Raw genomic sequence first — 17,888 nt, 5'->3', positions numbered from 1 at the left:
CAGTATATTGGATCCGTGCAGCTCTTAAAGTGACAGCAGCCTAATAAATCTGCTGCCGTCATTAATGTTAATCAAACAACAAAAGACAAAGATAAAATCACTTACTGCTCTTGAATGAATAACTTTTATAGTTTTAATAAGGATTAGTCAATATTTAATGTATACAGCAGTGTTATTTTAAATTTGATTACTTTATTCAATTTCTGTTGTTTATTACTTAACTCTGTTAATACATCTTCCTGAAAAACCTGAAGGACTGTTTATTTCATTTTTATTTTTTTTCTGTTGTGTTTATTTGTTGGTTTTATTAGTTCTTATTGTATTGCTGACTGTTTACTTGTTTTCTGTAACTGTTTTGAGGACCTTTTACAATAGTTAACCTAGTATTAGTTTTTGCTGAAGTTTTTACTCTGCTTCGTGTCGTGCCTAACAACGCCCTTCAGCCGTGACTTATTCCCAATACAACACTAGCCTCGAGTACCATATTGCTTTTATTAAACAGTTACCACACAATACAAATATTAAAGCCAAAAATATGTATCAATGCAACTTTCATGAAGTAAACTTACCCTAAAAGCCTTCCTTCCACCGGAAAAAATAGTCCCTGACCGTGAACAGCACAGAAGTTACATTATTAGACCATTAGATGGCGGCAAAGACTGTTTTTATGAGTGTGTCAGTCAGTAGCGAAGACTTTTACAATGAAATACTGAATTGTTGTGAACACAGAACAAGACGCAACTGACAAATGCTTTGACTAGCGCTGTCAGTCACGGGAAAACAGCTAAAGGGACAAGATAATACATCGGACATTTAAACTTTTTACATTTTTTTTTATTATGAACATAGGACTGACCTGAAGGAAAATGCTAAATCTGAATGCAGGTAATAAACTCGCTCACTCATTATCTTTCTCGCAATACTCTTCTACATAATACAATAAGCTTCAATGAACAATATCAATTGAGAACATACAGTTTACATTGCTAAGATTGGTTGCTAAGGGTGTTGTGTAGTGATACACAGAACCTTTAGGGTGAAGCGGTCAAAGCCGTGTTTTATCTTGAATAATAATAACAATAATATAAAAAATATAAAGACATAAAATAATATAAAAATAATAATAATGAGTCTTATTGACTTATTAGTATAAAAAAATGAGTCACTTGTATATATAAACCGAACAAGTAGAGGGAACAAAAATGTTCTCTCTACTTGTTCAATGTCAGCCTAAAACATTGTTGGTAATGTTCTGAGCTGTTGTTTGAATGTGAAATAAATAAACAGACAGTGATGAATTCTTCTAGTGTTGATGCTTGATACTAAGTGACAGTGTGTGTGTGTTCTGATTGATGTGTGTGACGACACTTGAGCGAGGGCTTTGAATAAACCAGAGGCCAGAGGGTGTGTGCTCAGCCAGGTGAAACTCCCTCTGTTATTCTCGTTGTTTTTGACCAGAATAACTATTAGCATATGAATCTTTAGCCAAGCCTGCTGCCATGGTGACTGAAGTGTTGTGGTCACATGACATGCCTATCACCTCAGATGGATTAGCACTGTGTAGTTGCCAAGTACATCTCTTCTTAAGATGCCAATTTCAGTTGATCTCTTACTTTTATCTAAACATGTAATCAAATCTTCTCTTTTGCTATTGCTTTTTTGTTTACAGCATTTGCAATACAGCCATTTTTTTTTTTTTTTTTTTTTTTTTTTCTCGGATAATCATTTATATGAGTTAATGAAATTTTAACAGTTTAATGATTCAGGGAAAACTCTAGTTATTCTCAAGTAGATTATTTACGTTCTGGTGTCTGATACCTAAAAGCAACTTTACTAATGAAGTTATATTAAGTATCAGAACACATGTACTTACAGTAGCACAGTTAATGTGATTACAAACAGATCAAATTAAAAGCTAATGCCTAGAGAATAGACTCAAAAAGAAGGACAATGCTTGACATAATCAAACATAAAACACATATATGACAATTATTTAGTTATAAGGATTTTCGAAAATATATTTAAGAAACATTTCCACTAAAATACAATCTATGAATTTAAAGTATTTCTAAAATGTTCAAAGTTGTGAACCTATACAATGCTAAAAATGTATTCACTCTAGCAAATGATTGAGCAAATAATTATATCATTTGCATATGACCTGAGTCTGACTTGGCTTGTTGAGCCTGCAGCTTTCCCAGAGGAAACACTCTACAAATGCATATTATACAACAAATTTTAACATTGAAAAAGCTCGCACATCACCTCAAGGCACTCCCAAATGACGCACTATACACTTACACTATTTACTTTTATACTATGTATTCAACCGTGCATTTTATAAGATTATATTGTCATTCAACATCGGAGCTCCTCCCCCTCTGCTATGTAGCTGTGAAAGTTGAGTGCATTAAGTATCCAGCGTCACACACTTAGTTTTTTCAGTTAATTAAGTGCATCATCCAGGTATTTAAAGACAAGTGTACTTTTTCTATTTGGAATGTTCAGTGTAAACACACTACTCACATCATTTATACTACAAAACGGCATAGTGCATAAGTACCCAAACTGGGATGCACCTACTGTCTTTTGTGGCTGTTGCACATGAAACAGAACAGATATTGTAGTCTGTATTTCGAGTATATTTGGCTGGAGACTTTTCCTCCTTGTGATGTATATAATAAAATACTCTCAAGTGCTTCTTTGCAAGTCACTTTGGATCAAACTTTCTGTATATTCAGCAAACAAAACTGTGAAACGTCAGCTTCAGGATGTTCTGTTGTGAAAACAGCTCTTGAGTGCTGCTGTCCAAGCAGGTTTTTTTTTTTTTTTATGTTGAGTGTACGAGAGTGTCTGTGATGTGAGGTGTTTACACATAACATGACATACTCTTACCTACAGTCAGACATCTGAACCTGCCCCAAGCACGACTGCATGGTAATGAGAATGTAAGAGGATAAAGATAGCAGCTACCTGACAACCTTATAACACACAGCGAATTTAAACCTGACCTTAGCATCTGGAGATCCTCTTTAATGTAAGTTTTTTTTTTTTTTAAAGAACACTAATTATTCACTATTTACATAAGTGTGCTTTACTAAACCTCTTTCCCAATTTAGAAATGATCTAAAAAGATCCATATATTGGCTTCACATAAAATTGCAGTATGAACATATACATACCGGTTAAAAGTTTGGAATAATTAAAGGAAGTTTGAAAGAAGTCACTTATGCTCAATATGGCTGTAATTATTTGATCAAAACAAATTCAGCTTTGCATCACAGGAATAAATTACATTTTACAATTTATATATATATATATATATATATTAAAAAAAAATTCAAATTGTAATAATATTTCACAATATTATTGTTATTTGTTTAATGACATCTTTTTACTATGTACTATGAATATATTACCAAAACCAATACTTCTACTGAAATAGATTTTTTCCCTCAGTTTCTGCGGATGAAAAGAGTAGACATTCAACAATATGTATAATCGAAAGCCATCATTTCTAGCATTTAATAGGATTTTAAAACAAATTAATAACATTTAATTTATATGAACTTGAAATATTCTTCACATAAATAATTATAATTCTGTCTTTAATATAGTGTGTTGTATAGTGTAAAGTAATATAGTGATATTTCTATCTCTGTCAGTATCAGCTTTCAGCTCTTGAATGAGAGCTTTCAGTTCATTTTACCCCCACTAAGTTTATTTTGTGCATGCATTTTTACAATAAGTAAAAAAAATTTCAAGTAAAAACATTTAGTATCAATATTTTATATTGATTTGGTTGATCCTCGCTATAGTCCTTGTAAGCTAGAGAAAGAAGCGCACAGCCATCTTTAGAAATTTGTGTTTGAACGTTTTTCTGTGGCATCGCTGTTGAATAGTAATTAGCTGGTGAAGTGGATGTACATATTGTAGAGATAAAGGGATAGTTCACCCAAGATGTAGATGTTTTTTTTTTATTCAGTAGAACGCAAATTATGATTTTTAACTGCAACCGCTGCCGTCTGTCAGTCAAATAATAGCAGTGATTGGGAACTTGAACAATAAGAGTCGAAAAAACTTCCATAGACAAATCCAAATTAAACCCTACGGCTCGTGACGGCACATTGATGTCCTAAGACACGAAACGATCGGTTTGTGCGAGAAACCGAACAGTATTTATATCATTTTTTACCTCTAATACACCACTATGTCCAACTTCGTTCAGTTTCCGGTTAGTGAGGTCTGATCGCGCTCTGACAACGGAAGTGATGTCTCGCGCTCATTGAAGTATATGGGCGAGACATCACTTCCGTCTTCAGAACGCGTTTTTTGACCTCACTAACAGGAAGCTGAACGAAGTTGGACATAGTGGTGTACTAGAGGTAAAAATTATATAAATAATGTTCGGTTTCTCGCACAAACCGATCGTTTCGTGTCTTAGGACATTAATGTGTCGTCACGAGCCGCAGGTTTTAATTTTGATTTGTCTAAGCAAGTTTTATTTACTGTTATAGTTGAAGTTCCCATCTACTGCTATTATTTGACTGACAGACGGCAGCGGTTGCAGTTAAAAATCATAATTTGCGTTCGACTGAAGAAAAAAAGTCATCTACATCTTGGATGCACTGGGGGTAAGCAGATAAACATCAAATTTTCATTTTTGAGTGAACTATCCCTTTAAAGGGGTCATATAATGCCACTTTTACAAGATGTAAAATAAGTCTCTGATGTCCCCAGAGTGTGTTTTAGCTCAAAATACCCCACAGATTATTTTTTATATCATGTTAAATTTGTCACTTTTTGAGGTTGAGCAAAAACATTCTGTTTTTGTGTGTGTCCCTTTAAATGCAAATGAGCTGCTGCTCTCAAGAAGAGGGCAGAGTTTCAGGAGCTAGTGCCAATTACCTCAGACTCACTGAAAATGTCAGAAACTGTTCAGCCTTTTATGTTCAAAACGGAGTTGGACATTGAAGGAGAGACTCAAAAAGAAGTGACAACATGTAGAATGCAACAGGAAGTTTCTGAACCGTTAGGTGCTTAATTTATGTAGCTGATGTGTAGTCAACTATCTTAAAGTCATTGATTAGCATATTCTGTCATGATGATCTATAAATCGCTAAATGACTACAGAGCCAGAAAATATATGCTGCATGAAGATAGAACAGGTTTAGTTTTGTTTAATTGCGGTCATAACTTATTTTGTCATCTTGCTTTTATGAGATGTTATTGTATTTGTGTTATATCCTGTATTGGCCTCACCCCCTTTGTTGCTTGTTCCCGGGGGCAGGGTTTATGTAAATTTTAGGGTTTGTGATGTCACCAACCCAGGAAGAAGCTTGTTGTAGTCCCTACCAGCCGTTTGTTGTAATCTTAAACAGAGAATTCTTTAAAAGAAAATATCTCCCTTTGCTTTGAAATTTGAGCATCCTAATTTTGCATATGTTGTTTATTCTCAAACAGCAACATTAAAGTTAAAAATGTGAAATCATAATAAAGCAGCTCTTTAACAAAAGTTGTCATGAGCATTGTAATATTTGAAGACGATGTCATAACAAATGTCAGTAGACCGGAAAGATTTTAAAACGAGCGGTTCATCATTCATAAATCCGTAACATCTTACCTTCATGCTGTGGAAATACAAAAAGGAAGGGAAAAAAGTGGATGCTGTGTTATTTGTGTTATATATCTGTAATGTGTTAAACAGAAAATATTAATCACAGAAATGAATACATTATTTTTGACAGCCCTAGATTATTCAGATGCTCAAGTGTGTTGATTCAAGCCCCCCAGGCTAATTTTCATGGAATAAACTTATGTAAGAAACATCTGTCCATTGGTTACCTTAAAAAAAATGTGGTTACCATAGAAATAGCAGCATTATGATGTGTTCGGTAGCCCAGGGTGGAATCTGCTTCTTGTATGTTGGCTATGACACTGGCTTCTATTACTTACAAAGCGTGTTTGTGTTCCTGCATATCCGGTGCTATTACATTTTATGACTTAAGTGCATCTTATATAATAAAATTTAGGATGACAACAGAAACAAGTCAATGTGAAATGCTGTTTTCACATGAAAAATATGTTCTGTGTATAGTCTGTGTTACAATACAGAATGGAGCCAGACTTGCTAAATCAATACCTTTATCTTTTTCTTTGGAATAATTTGCAGCAATGAATAATTAATAATAAGACCAGAACCATCATAAAGAAAGACAATATGGCCACTTCTGATTTCATGTTGATTTAAATTTGCTAAATTATAATTGAATTATTAGGAATGATGGACGTCAGTTTTTGACTGAACATTTAACGTCGTTGTTCGGATATACAATGTGTCTTCCACCTCAAACTCCGTTTAGTCCCAAAGTGGGACATTTTGAAAGGCATTTTGCAAATTAAACCTTGAGAGATTTTACACTGATCTGGAACCAACTTTCGATGTCCATAAAGATGAAACACACTGAACTCAGCTCTGCAGAAAACAGAAAGCTCTTGCCATGGCAGCGTTGCTAAGGAACATGAGCTGCTACTTAACCTCCATTTTCTGTCTGACAGCTGCAGCTCTTGTGTTTGCTAATGTATTCATTTCAGTGTGCTCAGACTATGAGTGTTTTACACAATGTCCGTCTGCAACAGACCTGCCTATGTAACGTACCAAGGCATTTGAGGCAAATTAACGCTTTTATAAAGTAATGTATTATCATATGATGGTTTCACATAAGCTATTTACATGGTTCTGTGGTTGCTAGATATAGACAAAAAAGTCTAGTCTTTATTCTCTTCTCTTGTGACCGGTGTAGCCTTATCTGCATTGCTCAGGAAACATGTCATTGCCTACTATCAGTTTCTACATGGGAGCCACAATAGCTGAGAGGACTGGTGTCATCACTGGATGCTCCTCCAACTGGGCCATTACAGACCTGTGAGGGTGTGTTATCTTGTTAAAGGAGCCCCTTGCCAGCTCGGTGAATGTTGGACATGAATGAATGTAGATAGGATAGCCATAAAGCTGGAACCTATCATGAATGTCTGTAAATGTGACATTGTGCCAACTGAACGCATTGCAAATCATTACTTGGTCTCCCCTAAAATGGATAATCACCTTCTGTTCAAATCAGAATTCATTACTCTGGCCATTCTTTAGGCCACGTCTGCATTTAGTCCATTGGTAATGTTAGAAGTTGGACTTGGATAGTCTGGTAGCTAAAAAAACATACACACACACACACACACACACACACACACACACACACACACACACACACAAAGTAACTAGAGCTGCAAGAGTAATCGTTAAAAGTTTGTGAGCTCAATTCAATTACCCGCACTTGCATCTTATTCATAAATGACAACAATTTGGCTATAAACCTTTAACAAGTATGATCACAACGAACATTCACATCTGCATCAAGCCAAAGTATAAAACAGTTTCACAACCAGTCTTTTCAACCACAAGGTATCATTATTTCTGTGTTACAGTAATTCAAATTATCACAGAAGTACTGGGATAAAAGTTTATAGTTCGGATTTAAACACTGATGCCTACAGCAGCGATCAAAATAGTCACCTTTTGAATATAACTTGACACTTTAAATAAAGATGGTATCAGTTACATCGTTACACCAGTAGGTGGCGACAAGTGACGGTTAAAAAAATGTATGTCATTGAATAATTCTTTCAAAAGATTTGTTTAAAAAAAACCTGATTCATCCAGTGAAGTCAATAAATCATTTATTCATACTGATTTATAATAAATAATTCAAATTAATGAAATATTTGTAATTTTGACAGAACCTCAGAATCGTGGGAGAATCGTGATTTCTGTTTAAAAAAAAAAAAAATCGGGTGGAAAATTTCTGGTAAATTTCCGAAAAAATTTCCAGTACATCCGGAAAGTTTCCAAGATTTTGTTAATATTCACGAAATTTACCAGAAATTTGCATCCCTATTCTCAATTTATCATGAATCGTGCAGCTCTAATCTAACTAGAAGAGTCAGACTTAGTTGTTAACCTTGCCTAGAAGAACGAAGTGCGCTGAAGGATAGATAGATAGATAGATAGATAGATAGATAGATAGATAGATAGATAGATAGATAGATAGATAGATAGATAGATAGATAGATAGATAGATAGATAGATAGATAGATAGATAGATAGATAGATAGATAGATAGATAGATAGATAGATAGATAGATAGATCTCTACTAGTTTAGCTAGAAGGGCTAGTTTAAAATTACTTTTCAGGTATAACGCGTTGAGAGATAAGGGTGCATTAGGGTGGAAACCTCTATGAGTGTATATTTAAAAACGTTCATCTTGCTTGTGCGTTGTTCATCATTACTGTTGTATGCACTGTAAAGTTTCCTGCACCTCTATTCAGGAGTGAAGCTTCACACAAAAAAAAAACAAACAAACAAAAAAGCCTTTGAGTTATAAGCTTTTAAGTGAGAAAAAGACTGTACAAGAGAAAGACTGAACTAATGCAGTGACAATAATCAGTCAACTCAATTTTCCATTACGTGACTACAGGCAAAGACAAATTTGCAGTGCAACATACTGTCCAATTCATAAACAAATTGCAGTAATTAAATGCTGCAGGAAACGCTGTAGCATTTTATGCTTCAGTACTGATATTATACAGTTCAGTGCGATCTGTTGGGAAAAGCGAGTCAGATTTATCTACAAAGATAAAAATCACTTTCACCAATGAAAATGCTGTACACAAATGCTGCGTGAAATGGGGTCAGACAAATCTCACCATGCAAGGCCTGATGCTGTTTTATGCGGTTCATTGATTTGAAAGTAAAGGCCAGGCTTTAGTCATATTGAGCTGGGGGTCTAAACATGATTATGGCTGAGAGAAGACTTATTTTCACACCATTATGTGTTTTTATATTGTATTAATTAAAAAGATCATTGCAGTATCTTATCGCATTTACAGAACACGGTTTATAAATCGTCTTTTTTTTCTCTCTTCTAGACTCTCTGGGTGGACCGTTCCCCTCAACAGCTCACCGATGCCACCACAAACCGAAGCGCTGTTTACCCTTGCATCCGTGCGGAGGTGTCCCCGTGAGCCCCCTTCTCTTCCACCCCAACGCTAAAGGGTCTCAGATAGTCATGGATATAGCACAGAGGAGCGTCAAACGGCAGGCCAGCTTCTGCAATGCAATCACCTTCAGCAACCGGCCCATTGCTCTTTATGAGCAGGTCCGCTTAAAGGTATGAACAAGGATAGGCATAGATGAGTCTGGGGGGGATGGCGGGTCCGGAATACTCAAGTGGACGACGCACAGGCGCATGTGAACACTTCCGAGTGTCTGCCACAGCAAAGAAGCCGCTGATGTAACATACTCATCTGTCTTTTTTAAAAAGGTGCAGGGTTTAGTTTTTTCAATGTTAAAATATGTAACCCATACTCGTAACCCATCTTAACATGCAGATTTGATTTCACTCTAGTTTGAACCAACAGGAGAGTGTTAAGCCTAAAGTATGCTTCGTTTCTGAATGCACAACCTTTCAAAGTATACTCCAGACTTTTTATCTTGCATTTCTAACTTTTTTTCTCAGAATTGTGAGTTTATATCTTGCAATTGACACTTTTTTTTCTCAGAACTGAATTTATATCTCACAATTCTGAGAAAAGAAGTCAATTATGAGATAAAAACTTGCAATTGCGAGAAAAAAGTCAGAATTGGGAGTTTATGTCTCGCAATTCTGAAATTATATCTCACAATTACAAGTTTATATCTCGCAATTTGACTGAGAAAAAAAGTCGCAGTTATCTTTAAAATTTCTGTTTTATTCCATGGTGAAAACAAGTTTCCATAGAATACACTAACATATGTGTAAAAAATAAAGTATACTATAGGCTTTAGAGGTGCAAAAATGCACTTAACCTTTCACATGACAACTTTTCCTGCAATACTGTTTTCTTTTTCTCTGCTTTCTTGGTTTGTCCCTCCAGAGTTACTGTACTTTAAAAGTGCCACTCTAAAGAAGTTGCGCAAGTTCCCTCTTCCAATGTCAACGCAGTAACAATCCAAGATAAACACTCCTAGCCCAGACTATGGCTCCCAATCTAGCCTAACCAGTTATTCTATCAACATACAAAGGTGGTTTTGTGTGTAAACTCATTCATTAATCAAGTTCTCAATACTGGTATTCTCAGTAGCGTAGGGCCGCTGTGACATAAGTCATCGTGTTCTTGAAATGTTTGTAGTTCTCATTCCTGGAGTTACTGTAAATCAAATAAAACAGAGCTTCTCTAGTCCAAACACACCACAGGACTGCCTCATACATCCCCTGATTGTCCCCTATGCTCAACCATTTATGACCATCACAAAACATGGCCTTCAGCACTACTACAAAAGGAAATACTACATCAAACTTTGATGGAATTAAATTGAAAAGTGAATGTTTTAAAGGGATAATTGATTATGATTTCATTTTTTTTTTACTTTAGTTAGTGTGTAATGTTGTTTTCTTTGTAACGTATAGTATAGTGTGTGTAATGTTGTAAATCCAGCGTTGGATTTGCACAAAAGATTAACATGACGGCACATGCTAGTGGATGAGTTGAGTCAACTCCACAGCAACTACATACATTTATACACTAACCATTCAGAAACATCCAGATGCATTCTAAAAGTTGTAACTTCTTCCTGAGTCTCTCCATCAGTGTCCGACTCCGGTTTGAAGAATGTAAGGCTGAACACCGTTACTGACAATCCTCATTCTGGCTGCGTGAGATTCTCCAGCTTTGTTGTTGTTGAGCAACCAAAGCACGAGCTGTTAAAGCTCCACCCTCTTTTGGAAAGCAGGCCGGAAGCAGTGGCTCATTTGCATTTAAAGGGACACACACAAAATGCCAAATATTTACATAATGCCTACATAACACCTGTGGGGTATTTTGAGCTGAAACTTCACAGACACATTCTGAAGACACAAGAGACCAGAAACAATTTTTGTGTTTGGGAAACTAAATAATTTTTTTTTGGTGCTGCTAGTGGCTCACTGCACCTTTTAAAAGTAGATTCTGCATAAGGTGTGTCCTATATGTTATATGTATTGTATTACCAAGAGAATCAAAACATTAATTTCTAAACATTGTCAGAAAAAAATTAAATGCACAACTGTGTATCTTATCTACCCCAATTAGGTGCATGTTAGTACCTTAGAGTAGTAATATGTGCGCTTACTTTGAACCTTTTAGGGGCAAATAAGGTTACAAAGATTCCCCTTTGAGGGTACTGCCCCAGTGACAATATACTGTATGCCTAAAGGTACAATCTATGCACATTTTTCTGAGAGTGAACATTTCCATGCTATGCAATGACTTATGAATAACACTGTCTTATGTTGTAATTATAACAGATCCATTTTTTCCTGTCTTTAGATAACTAAAAAGCAGTGCTGCTGGAGTGGCGCTCTCCGCCTGGGCTTTACTTCTAAAGACCCATCTCGAATCAACCCCGACAGTCTGCCCAAATACGCCTGCCCTGACCTGGTATCCCAGAGCGGCTTCTGGGCCAAGGCCCTGCCAGAAGAGTTTGCAAATGAAGGAAACCTCATTTCCTTCTGGGTGGATAAGAAGGGGAGAGTATTTTACCGCATCAACGATTCCAGCCCCATGCTGTTCTTCAGTGGCGTTCGGACCACAGAGCCACTGTGGGCCCTCATAGATGTCTACGGTCTGACCAGAGGAGTGCAACTGCTGGGTGAGAAAAATAACTGTCTGCATAATTTATGGACAGGTATAAAATTTATCACTCTAACAGAGTGTAAAACTAAATACTGTACAGCAATTATCTGTGACTAGGTTGATTTTCTCGTAAATTGTCATATTCTGTTCCATAATTTATGTGAGATTGGTTTTTACAGAGAAATTTGTTCTGCTAGTGAGGCTGTGAGTGAATCCCAGTGTCAGGTATATTAATGTTTTTTGAAGAATGGCGCAAATTAGACATTAGACTTTGTGCATTATTTTAGATGCAAAAAAATCTTTATGAATATTTTACTCTTATGTTTTGCCTTTAAACGAACAAATCATTTCCTTCAGTTTCCTCCCAAATTTTTGTAATTTAAGGCCCTTTGTCTATGAAAACCTGTTAATCAAGCAATCACACATTCAGCTTGCATGTGTCAGGCTGTTGCCCGTCTCCTCCCTATGCAAAGCATTCTGTATGAGTTAAAGGATTAGCTCTCTTTAAAATGAAAATTACCCCAAGCTTTACTCACCCTCAAACCATCCTAGGTGTATATGACTTTCTTCTTTCTGATGAACACAATCAGAGTTATTAATAAATATCCTGACACATCCAAGCTTTATAATGGCAGTGAACGGGAAACAATGAGTATGAAACTGAAGAAAGTGCTTCCATCCAAAGCAAAACATACTCCACATGGCTCCGGGGGGGTTAATAAAGGCCTTGTGAAGCGAAGCGATGCACTTGTGTAAGAAAAATATCCATATTTAACAAGTTATGAAGTAAAATATTTAGCTTCCGCCAGACCGCCTTCCGTATTCAGCTTACAAAAAAAACGTACATGACATCACGTCAGTTATGGAAATAATGATTTTTCCTATGTAGTGATATGCTAATAGTTATAAAGTTGTCTTGAAAACTTTAGAATTTTTTTTTCACAGTTTTTGTAAGTGTGCGATCAAGAATAGCTCTTGCTCTAAACACAGTAAATCAGAGAGCTTAAACTTGAAGGCAGCGGTCTAGATGAATTGCTGTATATAATCACAATCAACAATGTCATGAGCAGAACATACCATACGCCACGCTTTGATGTACCGCTGTGTGCACGGGTGTTTGTGCTTGGAGTGGAGGTTTGGCGGTAAGAGGCGAGACATTCACATCTCACACGCATACATGCAGCAGGCTTTAATGCTGTCATCCCCCAGGGTTAATTATAGAACCAGGTCACATACACCAGAGATAGCTCCATTTATCCTAATTGAGCTCTGTGGCAATTGACTGCAGCCTCTCTGTCTGCTATCTGTCCACGGTGTGGGATGTGTTTTGTTACGTGTGCGAGTAACTTTATCTGTACCTTTGCTTCACGAAAGACAGCTTTGACATGCACTTCTGAACCTATGTTCTTCGACGGTCTACTGCCATGCTGAAACCAAAGAATGTGTGCGTGTATACTGAACATGTAAGCCTGTTTCACAATGCATGCAAAAGAAGCATGTATTTCTTTCGCCGCCTATATTAGCAGGCAACAGCCTTGTCCATGTAAGCAGCATGGTGCTTCATAGTACAAGCATAGGTGTAAGATTTGACCTATATCAAGACCATTTTTTGCAACATAGACTATGAACAAACATTAAAAAGGGAGCTACTCATCCGACATTTGAAACGTGTGCGTATATCCGCTCTCTTCACCTCAGCAGTACATCACATTTTCTCTTCCCAGAAGGGTTTGTAAGTGTGTGTAGAGCCTGCAGAGAAAGATCAAAAGAGCTCTTCCTGTATTTCCATCAAACGTTGCTCCTGGAGTGCTGATGCCAGAACTGAAACAATCACATTTGAGTCTCAATTTCCTGTGGGCTGACATGTAATGCCCTTATTTACAGGACGCAGGAAGGAAGATCTTGTGACAGTATACACATAGCCAGAAGAATCGAAAATTGGCCCTATTTAGTATTTACTATATTAATGCACCTTCTTGGTCTTATTGTGAACCACTGGTGCTCATTTAATCAATTAATCAATCAATCAATCAAGATTTAGCCTTTGTTTTAGGTCACTTTTGTTTGTAATGGTGCCTTTCTAAACCATTTCATTCTGGTTGACATTAATGTAATGAAAGTTTGGTCAGTAATATAACAAAGAAATAATAAATTATTAGCAAATCACCAAAAAAAATGCATTAATATTGTAATGCTCTTGAGAGTGAACTTGACATTTAGCTTCAACTTTCCAGTTAAAAAGCTTTAAAAGTGCCGGCAGCCGGCAGCTGTTTCAAAAGGGGGTAGTCCTCCACAATAGAGTTGTCAAAAGTACCGACTTCGGTACCTAGTCAGTCATCGGATATGTCTGTGATTGGCTTTAATGATCGATGCTTCAAAAATGTTGTAAATAGTCATCAATGATGCTCTTAACCGAATGCAAACTCAAAATCTGGTCTAGCTTCATTTTGGTCAAGAACGCCCACTTTTCTCGATATATGAAAATCCCAATGGATAAAGTCCCAACCTACATTTTTCTTCTTCTCTCACTCAGAAATGTAGCATTACAGAAGAAAAAACAAGTTGTGAATGTAGCTTCACGTTAACCTCAGTTCTTGTGCTCGATAAATACAGCTTTGATTGGGAATGTAATAACCATTTGTAAACCATTTACAGAATGAGGTTTTAAGATTAATTTGAACGTTCTATGGCCCATTTGTACAGATGCCATAAATTCTTTCTTGTAATTTCAGCCGTTCTTATCTTCTGTTTTGAGTGCCTCGGGCCTAAATACATGGTGAAATTTTCTCATGCACCTGTGACTTTGAAAAACACACACATATACAGATGATTACACTGTACACAATAACAAACACACACACACACACACACACTTCAGACACAGCTTTCACTAAGGATTGAGATCCTTTCAGGTACCTGTCCAACTGAATATCATGCCTATTATGCTGGTGTATATAAGCAAAAGTACATCATGGCCTGAATTTGATGCTACAGTTGCCACACATGCAATTGGGGAAAGTGTCCAAGTCGACATTTAATGAATCCACTATTTTTACTTGCCTCTTTACAAATTAAGACCAGAATTATTGGTGATTTACTTAAATTTTCCTTAAGTGTTTGCAGTCATATTTTTAAGTAAATTTCACATGTATGGAATTGAGTAAAATCTACTTTACCTACTTAATCTACTATCGCCAGTTAGAGTTTGAGTAATTTCTACTAACTCATTTGAAGTTTACTTTGCAATATCTGTTTCAAGTACATTTTACTCTCTCTTTGTTTGAAAAAATTGACTCTGAATTAAGCCATGCTTTTAAAGTGTATGGTTTACTTATTTTTATTTTTATTTTGTGTTACACTTTGTAAGACATATCTACACAATATTGGTAAGGAGGTACTCAACCAAACAGAGACCGCAATACACAATGTGTCTCATTCATGAAACACGAGCAGAACGAATTTTTGTGTAAATCGTGTGTAAAGTGGTTCTGGCGTAAATTTTCGGATTCATTAAAATGTTTGTATTTTCCAAATGTTAGTTGGTACGAAAGAAATCTACACCTGCTCCCAGCCACGCGTAAATAGTGCGTTTAACATCCGAACGTTTTGCTCGTTAATAAGGCTGCATTTTAATTCACCCTAATAAGGTACATATTTGCAGCATTTTGAAAAAATGTTATATATAGTAATTACATACGTTTTTTCTTTTTACTTTTATTGTGAGAGCCAGTAATAGCATCTGCAAACGGAGCACTTTAATCAAATAATTAATTGATTTCATTAGGGCTGGGCAAACTAATGGCCCCAAATGGCCAAAATCCTTCGTTTGGTGTCTTAATATGATGCCCATATATAGTTGTCATTCGGATTTAATGGGCGGGATTTATGGTAATTGAGAATGAGCGTGCACGCGCTTCCCATTTACGACTGATTGGAATTCATTAACACACACACACATTTCACTATCACTTCTGACGTTTATGAAGTATTTGTGAATCAGGAGAAGAGTTTTCGGGAAGGTCTCTTTACACGCAAATCACTCACATATTTACTCGTATATTTACGAATGTTTCATGAATGAGACCCAATGATGGTAACAATCATAGTTTTTGAATATGAATCATTGAGTCATTTTAAGTAAATTAACTCCTTATGTCACAAAACCGCAAGTTACTAAACCTAACAACCAAAGCAACAATAAACAGTGTAAATATAACTAGAAAACAGTGAAAATGCATCCTTATTAATTATTCATGCTCCAGTGCATGATGGGAACACCAGTATCAGAAAGTTGAGTAAGTTTTACTTCATTTTATAACTATGAAACTTACTCAAAGAATCATTGTAAACATTAACAAACAATTCCAAGTAAAATATACCAAGTTCAAACTTTAATTTCTACAACCTTGAATTGAGTACTAATATAGAATTTACTTTTTCTTATACTTTTTTAATGTAGAAATTACATTAGTTTTTTTCTGCATTTACTTCACCATAGAATCATTTTTATCAGTGATGGTTAAAATACTTTCTAGCCCGACATTGGCTCAACCAATTGTGTGCATTTGGGGGGTGACTATCTGTGTAACCAACCAATTACAGGTTGTTTAGGAAACCTGTTTGAAAACATTATTTTTGCAGTTCCATTTTGTAACACTAGTGGTGCAGAAATGATGCGCTTTACCTTTAAGAGAAGACTTTTGCAGTCACTTTAAAATAGGCAGTGACACTGATATACTGTATCCTTGCTTCTGAAAGGTGTTAAAATTCTCCCTGTCACTAATAAAACTCTGACAGTGAAAAATATAGCTATGAGCAGTAAATCATCCTCCTGCATGTAAATACTCAGTCCTTCCTTAGAGGCATACACTCACACACTGTGATCTCCTGTCTGTTTAACTTCCCTTTTCTACTGTAATATCCGCTCTTCAACACTCTTTATCGCCCCTGCAGCTAGGTGGTGATACAATGACAGTCGTACGGGCTTCTTTCTAGGATGTGATTAAAGTCTTGCTGGACCTTGAACCTTGCTAGTCTGGTGTAGTTTTCAGGGTTCCAGAATATAATAGTAAAATTAAATCATCCCCTGTGGCATTTGGAAATGCAGTAAGGCTGGAATGTTGTTTAATAAATAACCCAGCCCTCAGCTACCCTCTCCTGAAATACGCTGGCCAGGCTAAATGCAGCAAAAGCTGGTAAACCATCTTATCGGGATGCAACAAATTCATATAGTACCAAGAACTTTTGCACTAAATACAATTTAACAATTTGCAGGCCACAATTTGGAATTTGACTTGAAATGACAAGAGTAATTTACTAAATTGCAATTTACAATAAAAAAAATAAAATAAAATACAACGCAGGTAATCCATTCTGGGAAAGTGTTTTTCCACCCTTGTCTGCAAAAGTTAATTTATTTAATATGATTAAATATATAAACTAAATACAAATTTCAGTGTATATCTATTCATCTATATAAACCTTCAAACTTCAAGGCTTTTAAACTTTTAAACTATAACTAAACAAGACTTAGTCAAAGCAACATTCGAAGTTTGAAACTTTGCTTTTCAATGCAAAAAATAGTTACATCAATTTCTGCATCCTGTGTACTACCTCAATTAAAATTCTAGAACTGAACTGAAAATTTAAAGCCCTGAAGCACTGACAGCCTAACCTGCACCTAAACCAGACTGCAGGTGGTTTGTGACTAGGATGCCAATTTTTGTACTGATAAAAATGTGAATTTTATTAGACTATACTGCATGAACTTGAAACTTGAAATCCTGATGGAAACTATTGAACTTTTCATAGACGTGACTAACAAGACTAAAATCAGAGAAGACCAGTGTAAGTCTGCTACAGAAGCCATACATATTGAACATTTTACTGAATAAATCATTCATTTTTCAGCTATCTTGTCTCAAATGATTCACATCTCTATTGTTTAAAGGGTTAGTTCACCCACAAATAAAGATTCTGTCATTAATTACCCACCCTCATGTTGACTTTCATTCATGTTCAGAGCACAAATGAAGATATTTTTTAATAAAATCTAAGCCAGTTCTGTACTCTCCATTGACAGTCAATGCAACTACCACTTTGACGCTTCAAAAAGTTCATAAAGTTCATATGAATCGAGCGCTTTAGTCCAAATTTTCTTAGATCGCTTTATTTGATATA

General features: G+C 35.9%; 1 protein-coding gene across 2 annotated transcripts in view; it reads left to right on the top strand.

Moving 5' to 3' along the window:
- neurl1aa (neuralized E3 ubiquitin protein ligase 1Aa) overlaps positions 1-17,888 on the top strand; it is an 88,174-nt gene that overhangs the window by 48,281 nt on the left and 22,005 nt on the right. For both annotated transcript variants that reach the window (XM_067404816.1, XM_067404817.1), the window contains exons 2-3: positions 8,985-9,226; positions 11,403-11,724. In XM_067404816.1, coding sequence (XP_067260917.1) covers positions 8,985-9,226; positions 11,403-11,724 — 564 coding nt within the window. The remainder of the gene's footprint in view (positions 1-8,984; positions 9,227-11,402; positions 11,725-17,888) is intronic.

This window comes from Chanodichthys erythropterus, chromosome 12, assembly GCF_024489055.1.
Source record: "Chanodichthys erythropterus isolate Z2021 chromosome 12, ASM2448905v1, whole genome shotgun sequence".
NCBI lineage: Eukaryota > Metazoa > Chordata > Actinopteri > Cypriniformes > Xenocyprididae > Chanodichthys > Chanodichthys erythropterus.
The sequence above is the reverse complement of the archived record's forward strand: the minus strand, read 5'-3'. Positions and strand labels throughout refer to the sequence as shown.